The sequence below is a fragment of the Amblyomma americanum genome, chromosome 1, assembly GCF_052857255.1.
Source record: "Amblyomma americanum isolate KBUSLIRL-KWMA chromosome 1, ASM5285725v1, whole genome shotgun sequence".
Taxonomy (NCBI): Eukaryota; Metazoa; Arthropoda; class Arachnida; order Ixodida; family Ixodidae; genus Amblyomma; species Amblyomma americanum.
In genome coordinates this window covers 429339018-429362416 of record NC_135497.1, presented here as the reverse complement: position 1 = coordinate 429362416, position 23399 = coordinate 429339018, and the positions used below count along the sequence as shown (strand labels likewise).

The window sequence follows — 23399 nt, the reverse complement described above, 5'->3', positions numbered from 1 at the left end:
GGAACCGAGATGGGACTGGTATTTACCTTGCTTAGTGTCGCCATCTGGAAATGGATGTCTTTATCGATGTCTTTAGCCCGTTATTTGCACGTTATGAAGGGGCCGAAGTCTGTATAACAGAATTTGACGTGTTGTATGTTCTGAAAGCTGTGAATGTTTTTATATTTACATTGCTTTGAACTGTGCGTCGAGTTGCAGAGGGTATGCTGCTGCTATCCTGTTAGGCACCGGGACTTGCCAAGCTGCAGTTTTCTGCCTCTCCTCCGCCGTTTTTCGTGTACATAACTGAAAAGGAAATGAACCTTAGTGTAACGAGGCACTGACCCAATATGTACTTCCTTGCGCCTGCACTTCGTTGCCGCCTTGCTGGCATTTCCTGTGACACAGTTGCCGCGAGATTGAATGCGGGAAAGCCACTCTCATTAAGAAAAAAGTTGGAAAATTAAAAAAAAAAACTGCGCACCAAGGAGAACAAAGAAAAACGCGGGTTGCGTAATAGGCACGCTTCATGCCTTTACCCGCGTACGCGCTTTGCACGGGTCGCCGCGCGAGTTGCATGTCTCGCGCATTTCTTCCTCCCGGAAATGAGCGCGACAGGAGCCCCCCTCCCCACTCAAGTCTGTCGGGACGAGGAGGGGAAAAAGTACTGAACCAGAGGCGCTAAAAGGAGAGAGAGTATCTGACGGTGAGACGAGGCAAGCGGCGTTCGCTGCGTGCGGTGTCGCGTAATCGCGCGTTTCGGCGCCGCCGCGTCGCGACTGGCCCCTCTTTTGTTTCCCCGTCCCATCTTCGCCAGCCTCAATGCGACCGGATTTCGTCGCCTGCATGCCGCATCTGCGCGAATTGCCGTCGTCGTGACCAGTGTTACGCCCGCGTGTAGTCAGTCACGCACGCACAGACTTGGCGCCTGCGGCGTGAAGCAGCACAGCCCCTCGCTTCGGCATTGATGCACGTGGCCTTCGCGAGCTTCTCCGGCCTTCGCGTGTGCGCGTTTGGGCGGCTGATGCTTGGCGTGAAGCGGGAGGGGGTGCTAGCAGCTGCGCTCCCTTCTTTCTGGCCCCGTTACGTCGTCGCTCTCTTGCTGCCTGCGCCAGGTGCCGGACTCTATGGGCTGCTCCGGTTGCTGCGTGCGCCAGTGCGTATAGGGTGCGTCTTTCCGTTCTCCGTTGGTGTCGGTTGCTACGGCGCCCTATCGCTCCGGTCTCTGCGCCGTGCTGAAAGCTCGAAGGCCTCCCCAATCTAGCCCGGTGCGCTAAAGCGAGCGTGCGGGCTCGGCCGGTTGGCGCACTTCGGTTAGCCGAGTTTGCAAAGAGACGGCGCCCTCGGTTAACCAAAGTGCGCCATGCCTCCGTTGCAGCCCCCCCGTAGGAGCAAAACTGCGGAGGAAAACACGATCCGCTGCGCGGCGACTGCGAGACCCGCACTGCGAGGCACGCTGGCCAACCCAGTTGTGTGGGAATGTTTTGCAGTGATGGCGCTACCGCGAAACCAGCGCTGTGTGCGTCCCGCGCGGAAGCTTGGCTGCGCGGTTTCATTTTGGCTCTCGAGTTACCGCATGCCTCCGTCCCCGGCTTCCAAAGCGAACTGTTTGCCTCGCGTGGAATTGTTCGCCGCACATTGTTTGGTGAGAGCAGCCGCTGCTCTTCGGCTTCGACAGACATTGCAGAAGGAGGCTGGACGGCGGCAGGCCGAGCTGGATTGTAACACACGAAGCTGTGCCCTCCGGAAGCCAGTTTGGTGCGCGAGCCATCACGCGGTTCTGGGCATCGTGTAACGGCTACACGATGCCCACTGGGAGAAAGAAAGGGGGGTTTGCTACGCTACAACGGTGGAGAGGCTTACGATGGGCGATGACGCAGAGAGAGGTAATTGCAACTGAGGAGACCCTTCTGTCTGAAAACTAGCGGCTTGTGGGGTGAAGTTGCGAAAATGCTAGCGAGACTGTTGTCAGAATGCTACCTGCAAGGGTTCGCTTCGCCACTTTCTTTTCTCGCCATTCAGTGGGGCTTGAACGCGTATTGTGGCTAGAGCTGGAACCAGTTTCAGTTGCAGCCTGCGCGCGTGTGTACCCCTACGGCGGCAAGTCGTTCCAGGCACTTTACCGAGCTGGACATTCATGGTACCATTGTTTTCGACGCGACGGTTTGTGGCGAGGGCTGCATTGGGCGCGTTCCTATTCATCGACAATCGCGGCGTGGACGTGCATCTGTAGTGCGGACGCCGGCTAGACTAGACGTGCTGTACGGGCCTGCGCCGTTGGGGCCGTTAACGGAGAGACTCAGCAAAGTGGCACTGAACCTCCGCTTGAGCACCACGGAAAGCGTCCCATGTCAGGTCATAGTGGAGCGCTGCAAACAGGTGCGGATCAGGAGGACCTGCACCTCACGCCATTGCACGCGTAATGTTGAATGAAAAAAACTAACGCATTTTCCTGACGGTCCCCATGCGCATAAAAGATGAAACCCTGGAGCGGGGGAGTCGTTGAATCATGTCCTCGGCAGACTGGAACGTCGGCCGGTGCGTCTGTCGGTGCGTGGAAGCCTGTGCAACGCTTACATCGTGTCAAGTTCACACCTGCGTGTCGCGAAGGTCGCACAAGGTCGCACAATTCCCACACATTGGCCTCTACAGGAGAGGTAAGCTGCTATCCATGCAAGCAATGTGTCGTTCTTGAGTATGGTTCGCAGTTTTAATAGCAGCTTTGGGTGGGACACGCAGTCGAAAGCTTTTTCAAAATCTAAAAAAAATAATACCGATCTGGCTTTGTTTATCGAGTGCTGCTGCAAAATCATGCACTGCCTCTATAAGTTGCGTGACCGTAGATACTCCCCTGCGGAAGCCGCGCTGTCGGGAATCGACTAAGTTTTGCTCCTCCAGGAAAGAAGATATGTGTTTGAAAATAATGTTCCATTATTTTAGCGCTTGTGCTCAATAGAGAAATTGGTCTATAGGATGCTAGAAGTGATTTGTTTTCCGCTTTCGGTATGGGCGTAATTTTCGCATACTTCTAGTCAACTGGAAGCGCTGCTTGAGATAGGGATATTCTAAAAATAACAGATAAGTATTTGGAGCACCACTCTGCGTACCTGTACAGGAAGGCGTTTGGGATCCCGTCAGTTCCGTGTGCCTTTTTTGTATCGACGTTCAGCAATAGCGATAAGACGCCTTGTTCTGATATGGATACATCACTGATAGCGGAGTTACCATGGCATGCAAAATATGGTCTTTTGCCGTCATCAAATGTAAATATGGAACAGAAAAATTTGTTGAATGCGTTCGCAATATGGGACTTGTCAGTCACAGTCGCACCGTCGATACACATACTACAGAATTGGTCTTTTCTGCAGGGTTAAAATGCCGCCAGAACTTGGCAGGGGATGAGACAAGGAAAGTTTTCATGGTTACATGATGATAATTATATTTTGCTTTTCTTATGCATCCCTTCAGCTGAAGGTGCATGTCATCAGCTTACCTTCGTCATCATCCACTCCTGCGTCTGACGGGCAGAAACTTCAGTGTGGACTTGAAGCAACTGGGTCTGACAGCGACACGAATGAGTGAAAATGGGGGCCCTTCCCGCATTACCGCAAGCCCACAATAGACGACGGCATACAGGCGATGATTGTCAGTTCATTCTTATTTCACGAGGGGTGAGTTCTGCGCGGGCGTACGGGGAACCACGACCACGCAGCAATAGACGCATCGTCACGCTTTCGCCGACGGAGCACACAGCGCGCTTCTGATCCCTGGCTCCTCTTTCGTCGCCGTTTCTCCTCTGGTGGTCATGGGAAAACAAAACTTTTCGTCGCTATAGAGCGGAGAGCACTCCTGAATATTGCATTATATCGCCAGGTGGCCGCTTGACAGCGTCTCGAACCAAACTGGAACGGTCCCTTTAAAAACGTTTTTGCCGGATCCGACAACGGCGGTGCAATCTCTGCCCATGCTTGCTAGCTACAAGCTGCTTAGAACTGGCGTGCACAAACCAGAAAGGGCTTAGACAGACGCCTCGCTGTATATCGTGCCGTGTTTTTGTACGCCCCTCTCTGTTCAGCGTCACTTCTAAGCAGCGCGTAGCAAGCAAGCAAGCTCGTTCCGTCAACGGGCCCCAATCATCGATAGCACTTTGCTGTGCGCGCATGTTCGGCGGTCTCGCCCAAGACGACGCTCGGACGGGGTGCGCGACGTGACCCGCATTTGCTCGTGCGGGGCCGCTCTTTGTCTTGGGGGCGGGAAGCAGTGGCCTCGTGGGGGAGGTAATCGGCTGGCCACGACGACAGTTTCCTCTGCCTCGGCGAACGGAGGCCACCGCGCGGCCTGACCGCCCCTACGCGCCGCGCCCTTGTGGAGCGCAGCGAGCGGTTTATAGCGTCACGCTGCGCCAGCTTTTTCCTTCCGGGCCAGCTGCTGGAGCCGCGACTTTGGCACACTGGCGAAGCCGTGCCACATGCACCCAGGACCCGCATCGGAGTGCAGCTTGCACCGACGACACAATGGTCGCCGTGCTGGTTGACGAGGAGCGCTGCGAAGATCTGCTTCTCGTTGTGCACTTCTTGCTCCGGCGTTGCGCCCTGTAGTTGCCTCACGCTATGCACCATCGCTTAACGTCACGCGAAAGCTCTCTGTCCGGCACCCGGTCGCAGCGGGTCTCTCGCGGAAGAATCCTTCGTCAAAAGCTGGGTTTACATGAATGTGAGAGCAGCGCGCCGTATCAACTTTTTGGCGCATTGGCGCTCATGCAAATGCCAGCAAATGCCTTCGCATGTTCTATCACCTACGCAGAGGTCATTTCAGGAGTTTTCGGTGCAGGGAAGCCTCGAAAAGGGCGGATTTCTTGGCAGCCTCAAAACACGCAGCCTCAGCGCTATAAGAATGGTGCGCGACCTACGCGCTGACCTTACCGCGTGTAGGAAACTGCGCTGACAGTGGGGCGCACTGCCTCGTGAACCCGCATTCCGTGCACTTCTGTCCATGACTGTATACAGCCGGGACCAAAGTTTGTGTGTAATGCGAGGGTCTGTTAGGCTGCATTGGCGCGCCACTTTCCGGCGGTGCTTGCCGTCGAGACCAGCGTGGAGGGGACCGTTTTGTCTAGAGGCTTTATTGTTTGTGCGTTTCCATCTGTGGCCCTTCTACTTGAAAAAAAAGAAAACGCCGAAATGCGTCGCAAGATAAACTTTTTCTCCCGAGAGTACGCACACTCCGCGCTTGTATTTCTTGCCTTGCGGACATTGCAGTTGGTTGAAGTCAGCGCGGTCCTCGTCATTTTGCGCTCCCTAGTTTTCAGCAATGAGCGTCCTCGCTGGTGGCAGCGTGTGCGATGGGCGTGGCTTAGGTTAGGGTCAGTTAGCAGTCGCAGCCGACCTCACGTACACAAAAGCGTTGTTTGGAGAAGCGCGGAACCACCAGCGCACGTGCGGGTGCCGCTCGTTTGAGAAACTCACGACAGCCACGAGCTTAGCCATCTCGGATGCTTCGCGCACGGGCCAGTCCAGGCGTGTCGGTCTGCGAACCTGGCTCAGTTGTGCTCGTGGGAGGCGCGTTCCGCCGGACGGTGCCCGCTCTGCGCGTCGCGAACGGAACTGTGCAGCCTCTGTCGAATGTACCGACCAAGGGGTTTCCCTCCAAGCCGCTTGTCGGGGACCCAATCTCCGGAGGGCTGATGGCGAGAGTCTCGCCACTGAGAGATTTGGAACATGTTGGGAAGCCGCGGAGTACTTACTGCCGCCAGCTCAGGCTGTGGATAAATGGCGCTTCCGTGTGAAGCGAAGGTTTGGCGGGAGGGATATGAGAGGTTCGTCAGATGACGCATGTACGAGCAAAGACAACACAGCCATTGGAAGCGTGGATAACTGCTACTTCTTTTCGGATGGTGCGGTTTAATTAAAGGAGGAAAATTACTACGCGATGATATCAGGTAGGAGATAATTTTGCAGACAGTGCAAGAAAAGCAACAAAATGTCGTGCGGTGGGATCCGTACCCACGACCTCCGCATATCGCGCGCAGTGCAGCGCCGTATCGCGCCTGCTTATCTGCGGCTCGAGAACACTGCTGCCGGTTGGTGTGCGTCTCGCCCGCACTCCGCAGCAGTCGGCCAACCAAGCGCACCGTTGTTGTTGCGCCCTGTCCGTGTATTTCGCCTGGGGGCAGGGCTGGTGTGCCAGCGTGCGCGCGAGAGGATGGTTCGTGCGCTCCCAATGATGCGCCTGATGGGCATGTCTCCCGGTAGCGCGAGAGCAAATGTCTCCTGGCTCTTCCGCCGGCGCTTCTTCGCGTAAGCCCCCTCTTTGCGTTATCGAGGCATTCCGCGAGCGGCGTTGTGTAGAGAGAGACATCGCTTGGACCGCTAGCAGTTTTTTCCCCCACGAAACCTTGCGCCGTATACGTTCAGCGCTGTTTGCCTCTCAGCCCTGAAATAGTTGCACACGAAAGAGAAGTTCGAAAATCCGGCGTTGTCGTTGTCACCCACGTGACCTAATGACGCCATCGGCAGTGCCTACCTCGTCGGGAAATAAAGAAAAATAAAACTTCGAACCCAGCCCAGCGGAACAGATCACCTTCGCTGGCCACTGCATTAGAGCACTGTGCCATCACCGTTTTTTTTTAAACGTGGCATGTACTACACATGGTTAATATGTACAGAAAGGGGATATGTACAGATTATTTACAAAGCACGCAGCTAGTGACGGCACTGCACTAACCTCACAAAAGACGACACATCTAAAAGGGCGGCAACGGTAGACGCCGCATCAACAGCGGAAGCCAGTCCGGTTGAATGTCTCGTTCGTGATAAATGATCGAGTTGAAGCATCATTCGGCTGAAAGGGCTTCTGGGTGAAACAAGTGGTTCAGCGTTGCGGTCTAACATGTCATAGGGTTCGTGATCAAGTTGGGAAACTGCAAGGTATACCGTACGCTGTAGGAAATTAAGTCTTTCTTTAGCGTCCTTTACAGGACATCCCAAAGCAAAACCGCATCCGTGCAGTTAACAAAACAGTGTTCAATGGTTTCAGACGACAGTTAACAGAAGGCACAAAAATGTTTTTCCTATGGGGGGTATACAGAGCTTCGGTATGTAATTTATTGAAAAACGTTTTCGTGCATCTACAAAGTCAAGTGTCGATGTTGCGGAATAGCGAGAACACGGCCGTTTGCTGAACAGGGTCTGTGCGGGACGAGGGCGCCACCTTGATTGCCATCGGCGAGTTCAGCGAGTTGGCACATACTTGAACAAAAACAAGGCCTTGTCCCGTCTTCTTCCTTGATTGCCATGCTCGCTCCTGGTTGACAGATTTCGCGAGAAGTTCACAAGTATACTCCCTCAATGGAATCCGAAACTGAAGTACAGTTGTTTTACAACATACTGGGTGGATAGCTTTACTTGTCCAGATGCGGCCTGGATCTCGCAGAATGGACGATTTTTTCCCCTTTACGCGGCTTTAATGGCCACAGGCACTGTCAAGCAATTTTTTTAGCTTTTGGGCTGTGGCCTATTCTCGAACATTTACGCATATTTGGAAATAACGTGGTTTGGCTTTCTTCTTCGAAAGATTTTGCGCTTTCGTTCGAATTGACGCATTTGAATATACGTGGCTAGGAATGAGTTTGCAGCAGTGGAACTTCAACATGGCTAGTATAGAGTCGTCGCGAAAACGTGCGCTTCCAGAAGAGCTCAGTGGTTTCCCAGCAAGAATTTTTTTTTTCGCCCACTAAAGAAACCAAGAGTTCTGTGGTTGAAGGGTATAGAGGTACTGAATGCTGTAGCCACACTGTGCGCTGCGGCATCAAAGCAGCGACGCACACTCACAGTCACTCTTCCTCCAGACAACATGCTGTCCTACCGCACCGCGTATGTGTCGAAATATACGACACGATTGACTCCGTATTAGCACGAGATTAGTCTCGCGCAATTTGAAGGTTGTCGCGTTCTCGGCCAAAACTGACCAATAAATGTTTCCCTGCGTGACGGTCGCTTAGTCTGCAATAAAAGTTATGCTGCAGGACAGAGAAACCATTCGGCTAGCTAACCTAAATGTATTCCTTTCAGCCTTCTTACGAACATAAATCGAGTCTGGGCTAAAGTTTAGCCCGGGTAGGTTAAGCCTGGAATGATCACCTTCAAATCGCGAAGGCGCTGCACCTGGTCTCCATTTCACCTTCCCCGTTGTCTGTATGTCTGTGTTCGCGCACGAGTCCAGTCTTGCGGTGAATTCCACTGCTGAATCGAATAGTTTTGCTCCGCGGCGGAGAATGCGTGTTCCAGTGATCTGTATCGGGTTTGCGTGTTTCACTGGAGTGGCGAGTTGGTGACGGGGCACACTGGGGACCGTTATTTCGTGCGTTTTTGTTGCAAAGTAATTACTGTTTTGGAAATGATTACTCTTTCACCAGTGGCATATTTGACGCTTACGCCACAGTAAACTTGGCTGTTGCAATTGTCCCTCCCCGTCCCTCCCTTGCTTATTCGCCACCGATCCTTCCACCATTCTCCGCAGTCGACTACCGCGGATGCATTCGCGCTACCGTTATTGTCCCTGAACTCCAGGACCTCAGTAATGACGGTTGACGGCACGAACACCTTGATGGGATAATAATAATAATAATAATTGTTTTTTTGGGGGAAAGGAAATGGCGCAGTATCTGTCTCATATATCGTTGGACACCTGAACTGCGCCGTAAGGGAAGGGTAAAGGAGGGAGTGAAAGAAGAAAGGAAGAGAGAGGTGCCGTAGTGGAGGGCTCCGGAATAATTTCTACCACATGGGGATCTTTAACGTGCACTGACATCGCACAGCACACGGGCGCCTTAGCGTTTTTCCTCCGGCGGAATTAGTTTTCAGTACACCGTAAATCCTGATGCACAGCCCGCGGGCTATCCGCGTTTAAAAATTAAATTCTGGGCTTTGCGGACTGTACAGAGTTTTACATTTCAATATTGCCCAATTTAACGTGAAATGTCCAACGCGATTCCATGTACTGGGTGCTGGCTGTGTACTGGGCGCGGAGTGTCTACGGAAAATGACGGCATATTTCTGCGACTTCCGTCGCGGGTAGCGCCACCTCTCTGCGACTCGGCGGCGTCAGTCCGCGGAAGGAAGGAAGCCGAGGGGGCCAGATCGACCTGATCGTGGGCGCTGACAATGGGAGCCCGTTCTCTGCGCTAGGTGCGCTTCGCTTTACGATCTGCGCGCGTGGACTGATGGTCGCGGTCATCGTCTCAGCGCGTTGCCTGGCTCCGCGTGTGTGAAGGGAATTCCCCTTGTGAGACCGGCGCGAACCGCTGCCATGTCGCTCCGCCTCCTCTCGGCCACCTGCGGAACTACTGCGGATGTGGGTCGCGCCCCGTGTTGTTCTTGAAGGGGGCTCTGTGTCGAGCTTGGGTTTTTTTTGCTGAAATTTTCTACACTGTGCGGTGTTGAAAGTCTGCGCTGAACCTTTTGACAGTCATGTTCATGTTTTCCATCGGCGCACTCACCGTTCTGAACCTTGGGGGCCCGTTATTCTAACACGCTTCCCGCATTTGGCGTTGTGATGACTACACTTCCTGGTATGCGCGGAGTACTATGCAACGCGATCGAATTTTATGGCTTCAGGAATGTTGCGGAGGCGCTGAAAAAGGACTCTCTGTGACCATGAAGGAAAAGTGATGGAGCCGTGGAACTGGTAGCTAAATAAGTGGGGCTTTCTGCGTGCCGCCTTTTTCAAAATCTTAGACCCCAAGGGGTTTGGTTCTAAACACTTTCGAGAACCTCCTGTAGCACCCATGGAATTCCTGTTCATCGAAAGAAGGGGCAGGACCCAAAATCTTCTAACATTCAAGAGATCTGGAACGCTGGGGATGCATTACGAGCAAAGCAGTGCGGTCTAGGAGCAAACCCCCTGGACTCTAAACTTTTGACAAAGGCTGCCCAAGTTTTTGGTGATACGCCTTGATCGATATGTTGAGAAAAAAAAAACGTCTTACATTACAGAACATTTCTGTAAATGTCATCCTTTTTAACACTGTGAGTGAATGTACGCCTAAATTATGTTTTTTGTCGGACGAAGAGCGTTCCGGCACAGGTGTTTATAAATGCCGGCAGTGCTTGCTCTTGGTGTGGGGAAAAAGCGCGTTTTGTGACCACGTCCAGCAAATCGGCTGTTATCTTTGACGACAGAGATTATTCGTGTCCGATTTACGCTCCGTAAAATGGCACTGAATGTGCGTCTTGTTGTAGTCATGGGACAGTTTTGCCGGAACTCGTCTATACCCTCGAGGCATATATGCATTCCAGCGACCGGCCATGGCGCGTCATATCTTCGCGAAGAGAGTGGCTGCGTGCGGGACTAAGTAGAGCTCTCGATGATGTCTCACCTTTAAGACGATGCCGTGGCGTCTTGTCGCCGCTGCCTTTGGTTGATCACAGCGTTCTACTCCGAGTGCTCATTACATTAGCAGCTGTTTACAGCGTCAAGTGTGAGTGCGCACTCGCGTTCCTTACCCGTCGCTGTTTGCACTTGTGCAGGCCTGGCCCTCCTCTGGGATCCGGGCCACGCGTCGTCCCAAGTCTTTCTGGACGGCTCTTCGAGCCTCCTACTAAACGACTCCCAGCCCATCCTGAGCGCCGTCACCAGCCTGGCGTTCCGCACGTGCGGCCATGGGACGATACTCCGGCAGACGTTGGGCAACGACTCCATCTCCCTGGCCGTCCTCCCGAACGGCGCTCTGGAGCTCAGCTGGTCCGTCAGGGGGGTCCAGGACGCCGTCATGGTTCGTAGGCGCTTTGCCTCCCCTGCACCCATTGAAAGCGGCCACTCGGCCAGTCACGAAACGGAGAACACTTCTCGCCTCTTGTATCTCCCGAATCCTTTTCTTTTTCTAACGTGCAGGCGTACCAATGCGGCCAGGTCAGGGTTCTCTTGGCATTCAGTGTCGTGTGAGTGCTAGCCACGTAAAAATCCAGGCGGGTGTTTGTTACGGTGGAAGCTAATCGATCGTTACGTCTTGACCATGTTGGCTTAAAGGCATGGGCCGCTGGTTAAAAAACCAGCCTACTCGAACGAGGGTGGTTGGAATGGTAAGAGAGAGATTATTACGTCATGCGCACAACGGTGCACCGCCGGGGCCTCTGGGAGTGGTGAAAACGAAATCTGTGTGGAACTGCGTTCGCGCCTCTAGTGGTGCTTACTACATGTGCTCCTAGATGAGTGCTGTATTGGTTGCATAATAACGGAGCCTAACCGCAGGAAGGTCCCAGTGCATGCAGTCGAATCCCGTTCCGCCGTAGCACGCCGTGTCGTAGCATGCCGGTGTATGGCAAGTTATTACGGAACTTTCCACGTTTTCGCTGCCTTCGGACTTGCCCCTCTGTCAGTTATTTCGACCTCGTCACTCCTTTGCCCCTTTTGCACACGGCCGTTTGCTGCCAACCAGTTTCCGGCCGATAGATGCGCGACCACTGCCGCTCTCGTCATCTGGGGCGGGAAAATAGAGATTCTATCCCAACTTCATTCACTTTTTTTGCTTTTATTTGTTCGGCTCAAGTGACACCACGTTGAGCGATACAGGAAGGGGGAGACGTGGCGTCGCTTGTCACTGGTAAAAAGTGAAAAAAAAAAGACAACAATGGAGTTGGAACAATGGGGAACTTGCGCTGAAGTTTGCGGTGCCGATTGCAGCGCCATAACACACTGCCTAGCGAGAAGAGCAATCAGTTTTGGGTAGTACTCTTAGTACTTTTCCGCGCCACCTTCAGGCGCTTATTGGCTTGAGCCTCCGCGCTCTGTCGAAGGCGCACGTGACGTGCGTCAGCTATCTGGGCTACGCCGAGAGAAGATATGCAATGAATGCTGTAAGCCAAACGCGGGTATCTAATCGCGCAGAATGTGTTCTAGCATTTGCAGCGGCCCAAGCGGCTGACAAAAGCAGTTTTGAATCACCGAATGGAACAATTGCGGTGCCACCTTGGCAGCGCAGGTTCCCCATATATCATGCCGCTTCTGGGCGCAATTTAGGCGGTGTCGTCAGCCTGTATACGTATAGGTGGCTTGCACGTGGCGTCACAGACGCCATGGTGAAGTGTCGGTCGTAGCTTCCGCTGTGTAAGCTGGAGCAAGTGGCGATTAACGAATTTAAAAAGTGCGGAAGTTCTCGTTTTGCTACTGTTCTCGTTGCATGACAAGTGAGCGAGTGGCTCAGTGCGTGTCAGCGAGCAGTAAACAAGTTTGGGTGAGTTGTTGATACATTACCAGATAAAATCACAGCGCACAAAACGAAAACAGGACGAAAGGCGAGAGGACGCAGTACAAGCGTTGACTTTTAATTAAACTTCTGTTGCGAGAACAACCTATTCGAGAATACCTGCAAGAACACCTATTCGCTCTTTGCTAAAAGAAGAACTAAAGCATCACAGACAAAGATAACAATGCAACCACGTGTCGCCTATGCAAGGAATTCAGTTACTTCTGCCGGTGATGCTATTGACGGTACACTAACATACTCACACCCGCACACGGCACCCACAACTTTTCTTGTCAACTGATCGCAGTGTGCTGTCTAAACGTGGCTGGCAATTACACGCCTTGCAGCGTGCTGCAAAATGCCCGACGGAATGTTCTCCATTAGTGTTAAAGGGCCGGGTCTTGAAACTTTTGTGCACGTTGAAGCAGTCACGTATGTCACGTCGCGTTAAAGGGATACGCGCGCCTGATTTCGTGCAGTGCGGCACGGGATGCACTGCAGCATCTTTGATTTGAATATGCTTTTGTCACTTGCATGTGTTTCTGCTGCTCTTCAGCTCATACGAGCAATGTGCTAGTTCCTTTCTGTTTTCACCATGTAGCATAAATACCCCCCAGAAGCATTAGATTGGACAGCCGGCCCCCTGGCCCAGTTGGTGGAACACCGGAAGTGAAATTCTGAGGTCCTCGCCCAGTGCGCGCGGCGGAGGGGTCCATCCGCTCCCATCTTGAGCGCAGCCTGCTTTGTTGTCCGACTGAAAGGGTGTTGTATATCTACCGCAGGGAGGAGGAGGAGGGGTCCCTCCAAACCTCTTTCCATTCACCGCGAAAGTCGACTCGCCCTTCTGGCGGGGGGCGCTCGGCTACTGATCCGGAGTTCCCGGGTTTGAATCCGACCGCGGCGGCGGCGTTTTTATGGAGGCGAAACGCTAATGCGCCTGTGTGCTGTGCGATGCCAGTGCACGTTGAAGATCCCCAGGTGTAGAGATTATTCCGGATCACTCTGCTACGGCACCTCTCTCTTCCTTTCTTCTTTTACTCCCTCCTTTATCCCTTCCCACACGCGCAGTTCAGGTGTCCTACGATACATGAGACAGATACTGCGCCATTTCCTTTCCCCAAAACCAATTATAATTATATACTTCTGGCGGGAGCCCACAAACATGCAGCGGGTTAGCACTGGAAGCACACGATCGATCGGGAAGCTGTGCCCTCATGCGCGCTACCCGATAGCGTGATCCAAAATGTGTTTGCCTACACATTTCGTGCACAAAATTAACGACGGTTGCGCCTTGACTCAGCGATAGCTGTCTCGCCTGTCCTCGCTGGCTTGGTGCGTAGTGCTGTCGCTGAATTTCACTCATTAAGCAGCAAGTGTAAAGTTTGTCTAACTTTGTGGTCTTCTGGCAACGACAGCTACCTCTCCTGTTCTTAGCCAAGTCAAACGCTAGTCGCAGCGCGTCGTTGAGCCAGACGCGTTTTCGTGCGTCACATCGCTTCACCAATTGGCCGCAGCCTGGGCTTTGGCATTTGTGGAAAGGGCGAAGATAGTTTCGGCACGGTTGAGCTCTCGTGCAGGAAGCTAATCCCGGCAATGTGGTCGAGCGTCCACCATTTCCAGTTCTCCGATTCTGCTGCGCACTGTGGCGGCATAAGAGTGACCGTTGCTGATAATGCCTGTCGAAAAAAACTGTGCGTGCGGACTGTCGGGCGGATATAAGAGCTTGTTAAAAATGCTTCGAAGCTACAATGTGTTCGCTGTACCCGCTAGCAGCTCTTTCCCCATTGGCCATCCGTAGCCCGCGAACGGTGGCTGCAGTTTTAAATGCTTCCGCGCCGTTCTTGTGCATGCTGCACCATTTTCCTTGGAGCTGGAAAACTAGCTTAATTTTCTCTTTGGTTTGTCTTTGTCCCGAGTGGTGGCAATTTTCGAACCGCTTTTAAAAACAGCGGAGCGTAGTTCAGAAATGCCATTCACCTCCGCCAGCGTGGCACGCGCCCAGAAACGCAGCGGATCTCATATTAGGTTCATTTTATTGTTTGGTTTGATTCATGGGGTTTAACGCCCGAAAGCGACTCTGGCCATGAGTGACGCCTAAGTGGAGGGCTCCAGATAATTTCGACCACCTGGGGTTCTTTAACGTGCACTGACACCGCACAGTACATGGGTCCCTAGCATTTCGCCTCCATCGAAACGAAACCGCCGCGGCCGGGATCGAACCCCGGCCGTCTTTCGAGTCAGCAGCCGTGCCGAATAACAGCTGAGCCACCGCGATGGCTGTTTAATTGACTTCAGTCTGATGGCTCATGACTGAAAGAACGTTACTGTCCTGCAAGACTGACACAAATTGAAAAGCGCATGTCCTATTGTTTTCGGGTTGTGTCAACGTCTTGTCGCGCAGTAACGCTCTTTCAATCTTGAGCCATCACGAACTAGCCCAGCTTTCTGCCTTACTACAGTGCATGCCTCATTTTGATGTATTGCAACAAATTTTTAAACCGCATAGTTCTCGGACCAAGAAAAATGAACGAAAGCCCACAAATGAAGGCAATTTTTTTTCCACATTAGGGAAAGAGTTAAGTTGCGCTAAGTACAGTCGGGAGCAATCTGACCAAGAACAACGTTTGAGCATTCATTAATTACTCTGTGCGATATGCCAGCTGTGCGATATGAGCCTTTATAGGCTCATGACTCGCCAAGGTGGGTGTTCGTAGAAAAGTGTCACACTCTAGCTGTCAGTCAAACGTGGCTGAGGTGTCCACTGAGATTTGGAGATGTGAGAGCTACTGGGTCCTGTCCTCAAAAACCTTTCCTTTCCTCGAAACACATGCTTTCGCATTCCTCCAAGCAAGCAGAGTGTCATCACAGTTAAATAGTTATTAGTACTTAGCGAATTAGTAAGTCTAATTAATTCATAATTAGGTAATTGGTCAAGTGACAGTTTGGTAATAATTTATTAGTAATTACATAATTGATTAATTTGTAAATTGGTAAATTATTGATTAGTTAATTAGTACTACTAGTTGTTGGTGTAACATGTCGTAACTGGGAACTCGGTATGCAATAATATACTGAGAATGCGCAATGTGCCAGCAGACAATGCTCCTGCGCTTCAGCCTACTGCGCATGCCTGTGACATCATTGAGTGGCGTCACCATCGTTCGAGAGGAGCGCTCCCCAGGCAATCTTGCCAGATGCCTCTTTAACGCCGATCTGGAAGGATGCCGCCTGAACGCCCTCCTGTGTCTCCAGCAACCAGGCATGCGCGCGCTAATGAGCGTCATCGAAAATGTCGTGAAGCGAACAGTTGTGTAGCCTTTAAATCTTCACCACACATCAGCGACACCGCATTTCAGGTCAACAAAGTGCCCCGCTGAATTTTTTCCGTTTTATAACTACCTTTCCTCTTGTATAATATCCAAGAGTCAGTCTCAAACTGAATGGATAAATAACCAGAAAATTCTCATTTTTGAGCAATAAGTTTTTCCCCTCTCATATTGCTCACTACTGTACAGTCCCAGCCATATTATTACGGAGCACGCTTCGGTGATTCGAACTCTCGGCACACCTTACCTAGCGAAAATTAGGAGGTACTTCTTACCCAGCTTAGGACACGTCACTGTCGCGTTCGCGTATGAACAGAAGACACTCATATCTCCTCTACAGAACACGTGAGAAAATTTTCAAGAGCTGAAGCATGCTCCGTAATATTTTGGCCGCACCTGTACCTTGCTTCACATCGGTTCGATATATGTTGAGGGAGACGACTACAGTGAGCCATGATAAAGCCATTGTTGATGCCACGATGCGATGCACATGAAAGGGTTGAGCGCCTGGTAAATACACAGCCTGAAACAGTGCACATTGCCACAACCTCCTAGGGTGTACTAAATCACCTGTTAAATGACTGCCAACAGATGGCAGAAAAGGCCCCTCGAGCATTGCGGTTCAGGAGGAGAAAGGATTGGGGGATGTCTGTAGAGACGTTTTGGGGAGTCTTTTACTTTAGAATTGTAAAAATTTCGAAAGGAGTGTTTGTTCTCCAATTATGTGATTCGTGACAATACTCAAATAATTTAAGGCATGTAGTAAAAAAAAAAACTTGGTAAAACCAGTTTTAGGTGAATTTAAGTCGTGTGTGCACCAAGAACGTTTCAAGGAAGTGATCTTATGCCGTCTCCGAATAGGCCACACGCATCTTACGCACAACTTCCTACTAACAAAACAAGACAAACCTGTTTGCCAACAATGTGGAGATAAACTCACGGTTAACCACATTTTATTCTCTTGTGTGGAACTGGAAGAAATAAGAAAAACGTATTTTACTGAATTTTATAATAAATGCATTCCTTTTCATCCCGCACTGCTTTTAGATGATGCAATTGTTAATATATCATGTGTTTTTAGCTTTCTTAACGAATCGGGATTTCTCAAGAGACTCTAAATTTTTACCCACTGGTTTGTTTGAACTTTAGTACACCTCAGCCAATTTCTTAGGCCTGAGAAGAAAGTTGAGGCTTTTATTTTGATTGGGTGGGAGCCTCGATGTCCTTCCGCAGCCAAGGAAGGCTACTGAGGTTACCCGGCCCTCTTTAAAGCTTTTACTTGTAGCCATTTATAAAATTTGTGTATGTGTTCATTGGGTAATATTAATGTTTGAGGGCCGCTAGAGCAAGGATTATTCTTGCATTTCTATAATATTCAACAAAAGACTTTTCCTATACCTTGTTCTTGGCGCATGATGGCCTCAGTTGCCTATGTGCCATAAAACACAACACAACACAACACATAGTTAATATCACAAAGCAAAAAACATAACATTATATTCTGCTGGGTCCCTAGCCATGTTGGAATTTTAGATAATGAGAGAGCAGATGCTTGCACAACACAAGCTCGAATTGGTCATATAAAACAAGTTAACATACCACAGAGGGATTTTTCTAATTTACTGCACAGTAAACTCAGGAATAAGTGGCGGGTTGCATGGGAAGAACAGACAAACAACAAACTACATTCTATAAAACCCGTTTTGGGAGAATGGAGATCATCTAAACACCAGGAACGTTTTACAGAAGTTATTTTGTGTCGACTACGCATTGGACACACATACCTTACACACAACTTCTCACTGACAAAAAAAGACAAACCTCTCTGCGAAATGTGTGGTGATGAACTTACGGTAAACCACATTTTAATTGTGTGCACAAAACTGGAACAACTGAGGAAAAAATATTTCACAACATTCTACAATGAATACATCCCACTACACCCCATGTTACTTTTGGGTGATCAAGCACTGGTTGATTTTTCAAGCATTTTTAAGTTTCTCAGAGAAGCCAATGTTTTAAACAACCTTTAGATATAAAAAGCGTAACCTTTAACAAAAGCTCTGACCGTCTGTTTGGCGCATCATAGCCTCAGTTGCTTTTGCGCCACTAAAATCAACATAACTATTAACACAAGCACTCACCGACGAGACTGACCTATCAAATCGGTCAGCCAGTGAATACATGCTATTCTGGTGCCCGAGGTAGCCTAGAGCGATAAGACAGGTCTTTTCGGAACTCACTTGAGGACGACCTCCGGTAGGGTGTGGAAAAAACTGCGACGCTTCGAAAGAACTTACTACAGTTTCAAAGGTGCTACGAGACAGGCAAAACAAACGCTTGAACTCAAAGTCATATTATCGCCCTACGACTTCTTCGCAGTAACGAGGCATGCGGTTCCTCTTCAGTCTCGCCAGCTTCGTCAATGCCACTGCAATAAGTTCCTCAAGTTCCTTTTCGTCACTGCTGTCGGAGTCTACAAGCTCCATAGCTGTTTGTGTAACTGTTGGCAGCAGGCCGCGGTCCATTTTCTTTTCCTTCGTAGCTCAGAGAACACAGCGCAAACAATAACAGACGTGACAAGCGCGTGCGCACGTCGCAAACGATGCAGAAGGCTTGCACGACGTCTGCACTTTAGCATTCGTATCTATTTCGTGCTAGTGTCGCGCTTCGCCTGCACGTTTGAACTGGCGCTGCATGAGTGTAGCACTTGCACGGCACTTGCTGTGCACTGCACGAACTAGTGCAGATCGTGCAGGCTGAATCGAACGGACCTATTGCAGCAACGAGAGCAGATGACATTGCTCCGTGCATGTGCTAGTGACGTCAGTCACGAGAGCTTTCAATATGGCGGTCGCTGCCGGTGGGAGGAGTCTATAAAATAATTGTTTTTTTTGGGAAAGGAAATGGCGCAGTATCTGTCTCTTATATTGTTGGACACCTGAACGAAAGGATAAAGGAGGGAGTGAAAGAAGAAAGGAAAAGGTGCCATAGTGGAGGGCTCCGGAATAATTTCGACCACCAGGGATCTTTAACCTGTGCGACATCGACATCGCACAGCACATGGGCGCCTTAGCGTTTTTCCTCCATAAAAACGAGCCGCCACGGTCGGGTTCGAACCCGGGAACTCCAGATCAGTAGTCGAGCGCCCTAACCACTGAGCCACCGCGGCGGGTAAATGGGAAGAGTCTCCCGGTCTCAATTTCGATCGTATTTTTTTGGCAAATACAGCGCGTCCAGGGCAACCAAATTTCGGAAATTGAATCATAAGCTCTTGCATTAGTTACTGAAGCAGAAAACTGCAATATGAAGAACGACCATGTCATGGCCCCTTTAAGGCTGTGTGGATGGAACTGAGAGCACGATTTATGGGCCAAGGTTAGCGAAGGAATGACTGAGAACAGTGTTGAACATCCGCGAGATTAGACGCATGTGATGTGTAAATAGCAACGCGTTGTTGATGACCAGATGGCCAGGCATAATTTCGCCTGGGATGTCTTCGTTGGTGCGGATCATGACGCGGACATCGCAAATCACACCCTGACGAAGCCGCTGTAGGCAAAGTACGAGCACTGCCTGAATGCCAAGAATCAGATGACGAGGAACCCAACCTGCCGCCAGTTGCCGTGAACGCTTTAACCGCGATTAGCTAATCATGTTCTTAAAGCAGCTTGACTGTTGTAACTTACAGCCTCAGCAAGGAGCACAACTTATAACCGCTCTTGAGAGCTTGCAAAGCGCCGTGATGTAGTCTCCTCTGAAGAAGCCGGCGTGCATAACAAGCTTTTAAAAAAGATAAACGCCAGTTTCGTTGGTATTAGTTAGTATTAGTTAAACATTTCCTCACTGTGCCAGCTGGCTTAAAATAAAATGCAGTTTTCAAATCAGTATTAAAAGTTACATATCTATGCCAGATTTGGTTGCATTTCACGCATAAATAACGATAATAGTTTTAATTGCCGTGTGCCCCTTTAAGGTGCTGTGTACACAACTGCGTACACCATGAACTCGAACCTTTTTCTCAGACTGCGCTCTAGCTAGCTCCAATTTTTTAATTTCAGGCGAATTTACCATCTTTCACCTTGGAAATAGGGCGCTTTTTTATGCCAGTTGGCATCGCAGCCTTTTGCCATTTTCTTGCAGACAGATTTTGCCGCCAGTAACTACCAGTACTAATGTTTTTTTTTTTTCTGGATTTCTTGCGTTATGAAAAATCTTCACAATACAAAATGATTCTACAATCCATACTGCATTGATTCCATAAGTCCTGGTGTTTTAATATTAAAGATTCCAACTATTTCTACAGTTTGAAGGAAATTTTGTATGTGTGTGTGAAAGATTAACTATTAGTGTTTTCCCGCTGGAAAACTATCAAATTGGCTTTCTTGAGGCATGGATATGCTTTATAAGTCTAAAAATATTTGTTTTGAATCAGAATGATGAATGGTGCATGTCAGCAGAAATACATGCCAGATCTAATCAAATAAGGCTGGGATGGGATCATGGCACGGCGTTGTTCTTTTTTGTGGGAGGTGCTGGAATCGAATCCTGGAGCTGCGGAAACTCTCCGGCTTTCTTATGGGTACAAGCATCATTTGGCAAGGTCTTCTGCACTCTCAGGTGTAAAACTCCTAAAAAAAAAAATGCTACCCAGTCTGTGGCCAAACTTTGCAAGTGATATGAGTGGAGAATCTAGTTGCTCCCAAGTTCATGCAGTTGGATAGCAGCACTGAAGGCGATGCATGCGTTTCTTGTGCATCTTTCAAATGTGATTTGTTCTTGGTGCCATGGCTCGGCTCTCAATGTACTTTCCGATTGACTGGGTATTACAGGTTGGCACCAACGTGAGCAACAACCGCCTGCACTGGCTCTCTCTGCGCCCCGTGTATGGCATGGTCTGGTTGCATGCCGATGAGCGGCGGTTGCTGCTTGTGGCGAGCGACACTATCAGGCCTTACCTGCTCTCCCTGATGGCCCAAGCTGTGTCGACAGTGGTGGCACCTTCCGGTTTCCGTGGATGTCTCTCGGAGGGCGCGAACCTGCCCCTGGCCAGCGCCCGCTCCGAAGGGAGCCCCCAGTGGGGCACTTGCCCTCTTCCAGACACGTACCACTGCAGTGAGTGAAACATGTCGAGCACAGATTTATCATGTCTGCTGCTCATTCTGTTGCCTTGCAGGTGGTGCACGGAGGAGTGGGCAGCTCAGCTTTGTGCTTGCTAATTCAAAAAGATGGTTCATATTAGTGGCCTCTTATTCATATGTCCATATGTGATATGTCCTTGCCACAGAGTTTCCCACGCTTGTGGGGCATGCACCTTTATGAGACAGTACCCAGGTTTAGAGTTATCCGCTCTCTTGCGTGTCTGCAACAGGCTCGCAGTAGCATAGTTGAGGCATGGGCCTACAGCTCACAACTTGTCTAGCGGTCATGCATGGGTGCACATAGAGGGCTTGACTCGCTGATGTGTCGTAAACTTGTTTTATTGTGGTAGCTGCTCTATAGACGCTTTATGATGTATGCAGCACCGCCATTGGCATAGTAATATATCACTACCAAAAAGTGCAGACCTCGCCTGCGGGCCCAAATCGTAAGAGCCAGGGTGTACGTGCGCTCAAGGGGGCAGCAGCTTGCTAGGGTACTACACCAGCAACATTATGCAACGTTTTTTAGAGCACAGCTCTTATGCACCCATTCATGCGTTGAGCGGCGTGCCTCAGCCTCGGTGTACTGAGCGAATGAGTTCATCGGAGGATAAAAAGAGAGTGAAGGCAGAGCGCAGCAGAGAGTACGAGGAGGAAGCAGAGAAGGGTACAGGGTAAGGGTACGCTGTCCGGCATCACTCTGCGTGAGCTCCATAGTTGCCAAACCAGCCAGAGTAGCACCATGCTGAAAATTGGTTTTTGAGGAAAAAATGGCACAGTAACTGTCTTGCATCTTGGTGGACACCCGAATTGCTCCATAAAGAAAGGGAGGAATAAATGAGTAAAAGAAGAAAGGGAAAAAAGGTGCTGTAGTGGAGATCTCAGGAATAATTTCGACCACATGTGGATCTTTAACATGCACTGACATTGCACAGCACACAGGCGCCTTTTGCATTTCGCCTCTATCGCCACGGCCAGGTTCGAACCCGATAACTCGAGCTTAGTAGCCGAGTGCCCTAACCACTGAGCCACCGCGGCAAGTTAGCGCCATCCTGTTGCGCCACTGTTGTACTTTTACACTTTCAGTTTTTGTTTAACAGATGGTGCTGATGTAAAAGAAAAAAAACGCCTAAAGTGCTGCGCTCAAATTTCGCATGAAATTCAAAATTTTTTTTAAATTGCCTTCCAAAGTCCTTGTGATTCTGTGCTCTCTTGAAGTTTGCATAATAGTTCCTTATCTTTGGAAGAAAATGACAGAAACTGTCTCTGTATAGGCCTTGAGATTAGAACTGTTGTTTTGGCGCAGCCACCTTAGCACATAGGGACAAATTATTTTAAACAGAAAATTTTTGAAGAGCTGCACAGGAATTTCACTGCTGCTTAATGTAAAAAAATATAAATTGTGGGGTTTAACATCCCAAAACAACACGTAGGCTATGAGCAACACTGTAGTGAGTGCTCTGGATTAATTAAGACCACCCGGGGTTCCGTTATGTGCAGTGACATAGCATAGCACACGGGCATTTTTGTGTTATGCCTTCATTGAAATACGGCTGCTGTTGCTTGGATTGAACCCACGACCTTGGGATCAGCATGAATGGCAATGCTACTGATCCACCTAGGCAGGTTACTGCCTAATGGGCGCTAACCATGCTCTTCTTCGAGGATCATGCAAGGGTGACAGCAAAAAGCTGATGCAGATGGCGAACTTGTTGTTGAAATGGCTGAGGCAGTGACACAGCAGCCTTGTGCTTTGGAGGAACATTGCCTTAACTTTTCAAGAAGTTCCAAGAATCTCTAAGTGCATAGGTAGTGGTACACTCACCATCAGGTTTTTACTTTGGCGTTTGTATGACAGTGTAGCTCTCCCTGCATGAAAATACAACTTGACAGTGAAGGGTGTACTGTGCAGGTAGCACCGGTGAATGCGAAGCATGCCCTTCAATTCATGTCTTCAGGTTTAGACGGCCAAGGAATTAAGCGTTTTCGCAGCTCCTGTGTTTCAAAGTCTTCTTCGGGTACCTGCACACACTGTCCTTAAAAGCTAAGGAAGAACTTTTATTGTGCATTTTGTCTCAGCACATATCCCACTCTAAAGGGGTGCAAATGGCTAACAGCCACCTGTTCAGCGAGACTTTTTGTGAACTTGTTGGCTACAGGTTCATGTAAATGGCTTTTCCTGTACTTAATTCCAGCAAAAGCGAAAGCGTTGTCTCCAAATAAAACTTGTTTTAGGTGGAGACAGTGCCTTCTCCTTGGAGTTGGAGTTATTCCCAACCAGGCAGGCAAATCTGTCACAATTCTGTCCCCTGTAAGTCATTCCTGCTTGTCAAAAAATGGAAACAGCTACTTATTTGTGAGGATATTGTGTCTGTTAACTAGCCAGCTACATGCTGATCTGGTGGAAGGGGCTTGCACATGACCGTATGCAAATTTAGCCGGGTAGGCATGTGTGTGCTATATCTGCCAGATGCTGAGTTGCTTTGGTTTGGTCCCCGTGTTTTGCAGAAGACTACCTAGTGGACCCTTGCTTTGACTACCCATGTTGGCATGGTGGCCTGTGTATGGTGCAAGATGGAGTGCCGACGTGCACCTGTACGGCCAGGTACATCGGCAAGCACTGCGAGCTAGACAAAGGCAAGCCACTCGCTCTTAGTGCCCATGTATTTTTGGTCTGTGTAATTTTGCCACTAACACTGGCTCTGGTAATTT

The 23399-nt window shown here is 49.9% G+C and overlaps 1 protein-coding gene across 1 annotated transcript in view; it reads left to right on the top strand.

Moving 5' to 3' along the window:
- crb (cell polarity complex component crumbs) overlaps positions 1-23399 on the top strand; it is a 275406-nt gene that overhangs the window by 105998 nt on the left and 146009 nt on the right. The window contains exons 2-4 of the mRNA XM_077650465.1: positions 10506-10750; positions 20379-20661; positions 23196-23324. Coding sequence (XP_077506591.1) covers positions 10506-10750; positions 20379-20661; positions 23196-23324 — 657 coding nt within the window. The remainder of the gene's footprint in view (positions 1-10505; positions 10751-20378; positions 20662-23195; positions 23325-23399) is intronic.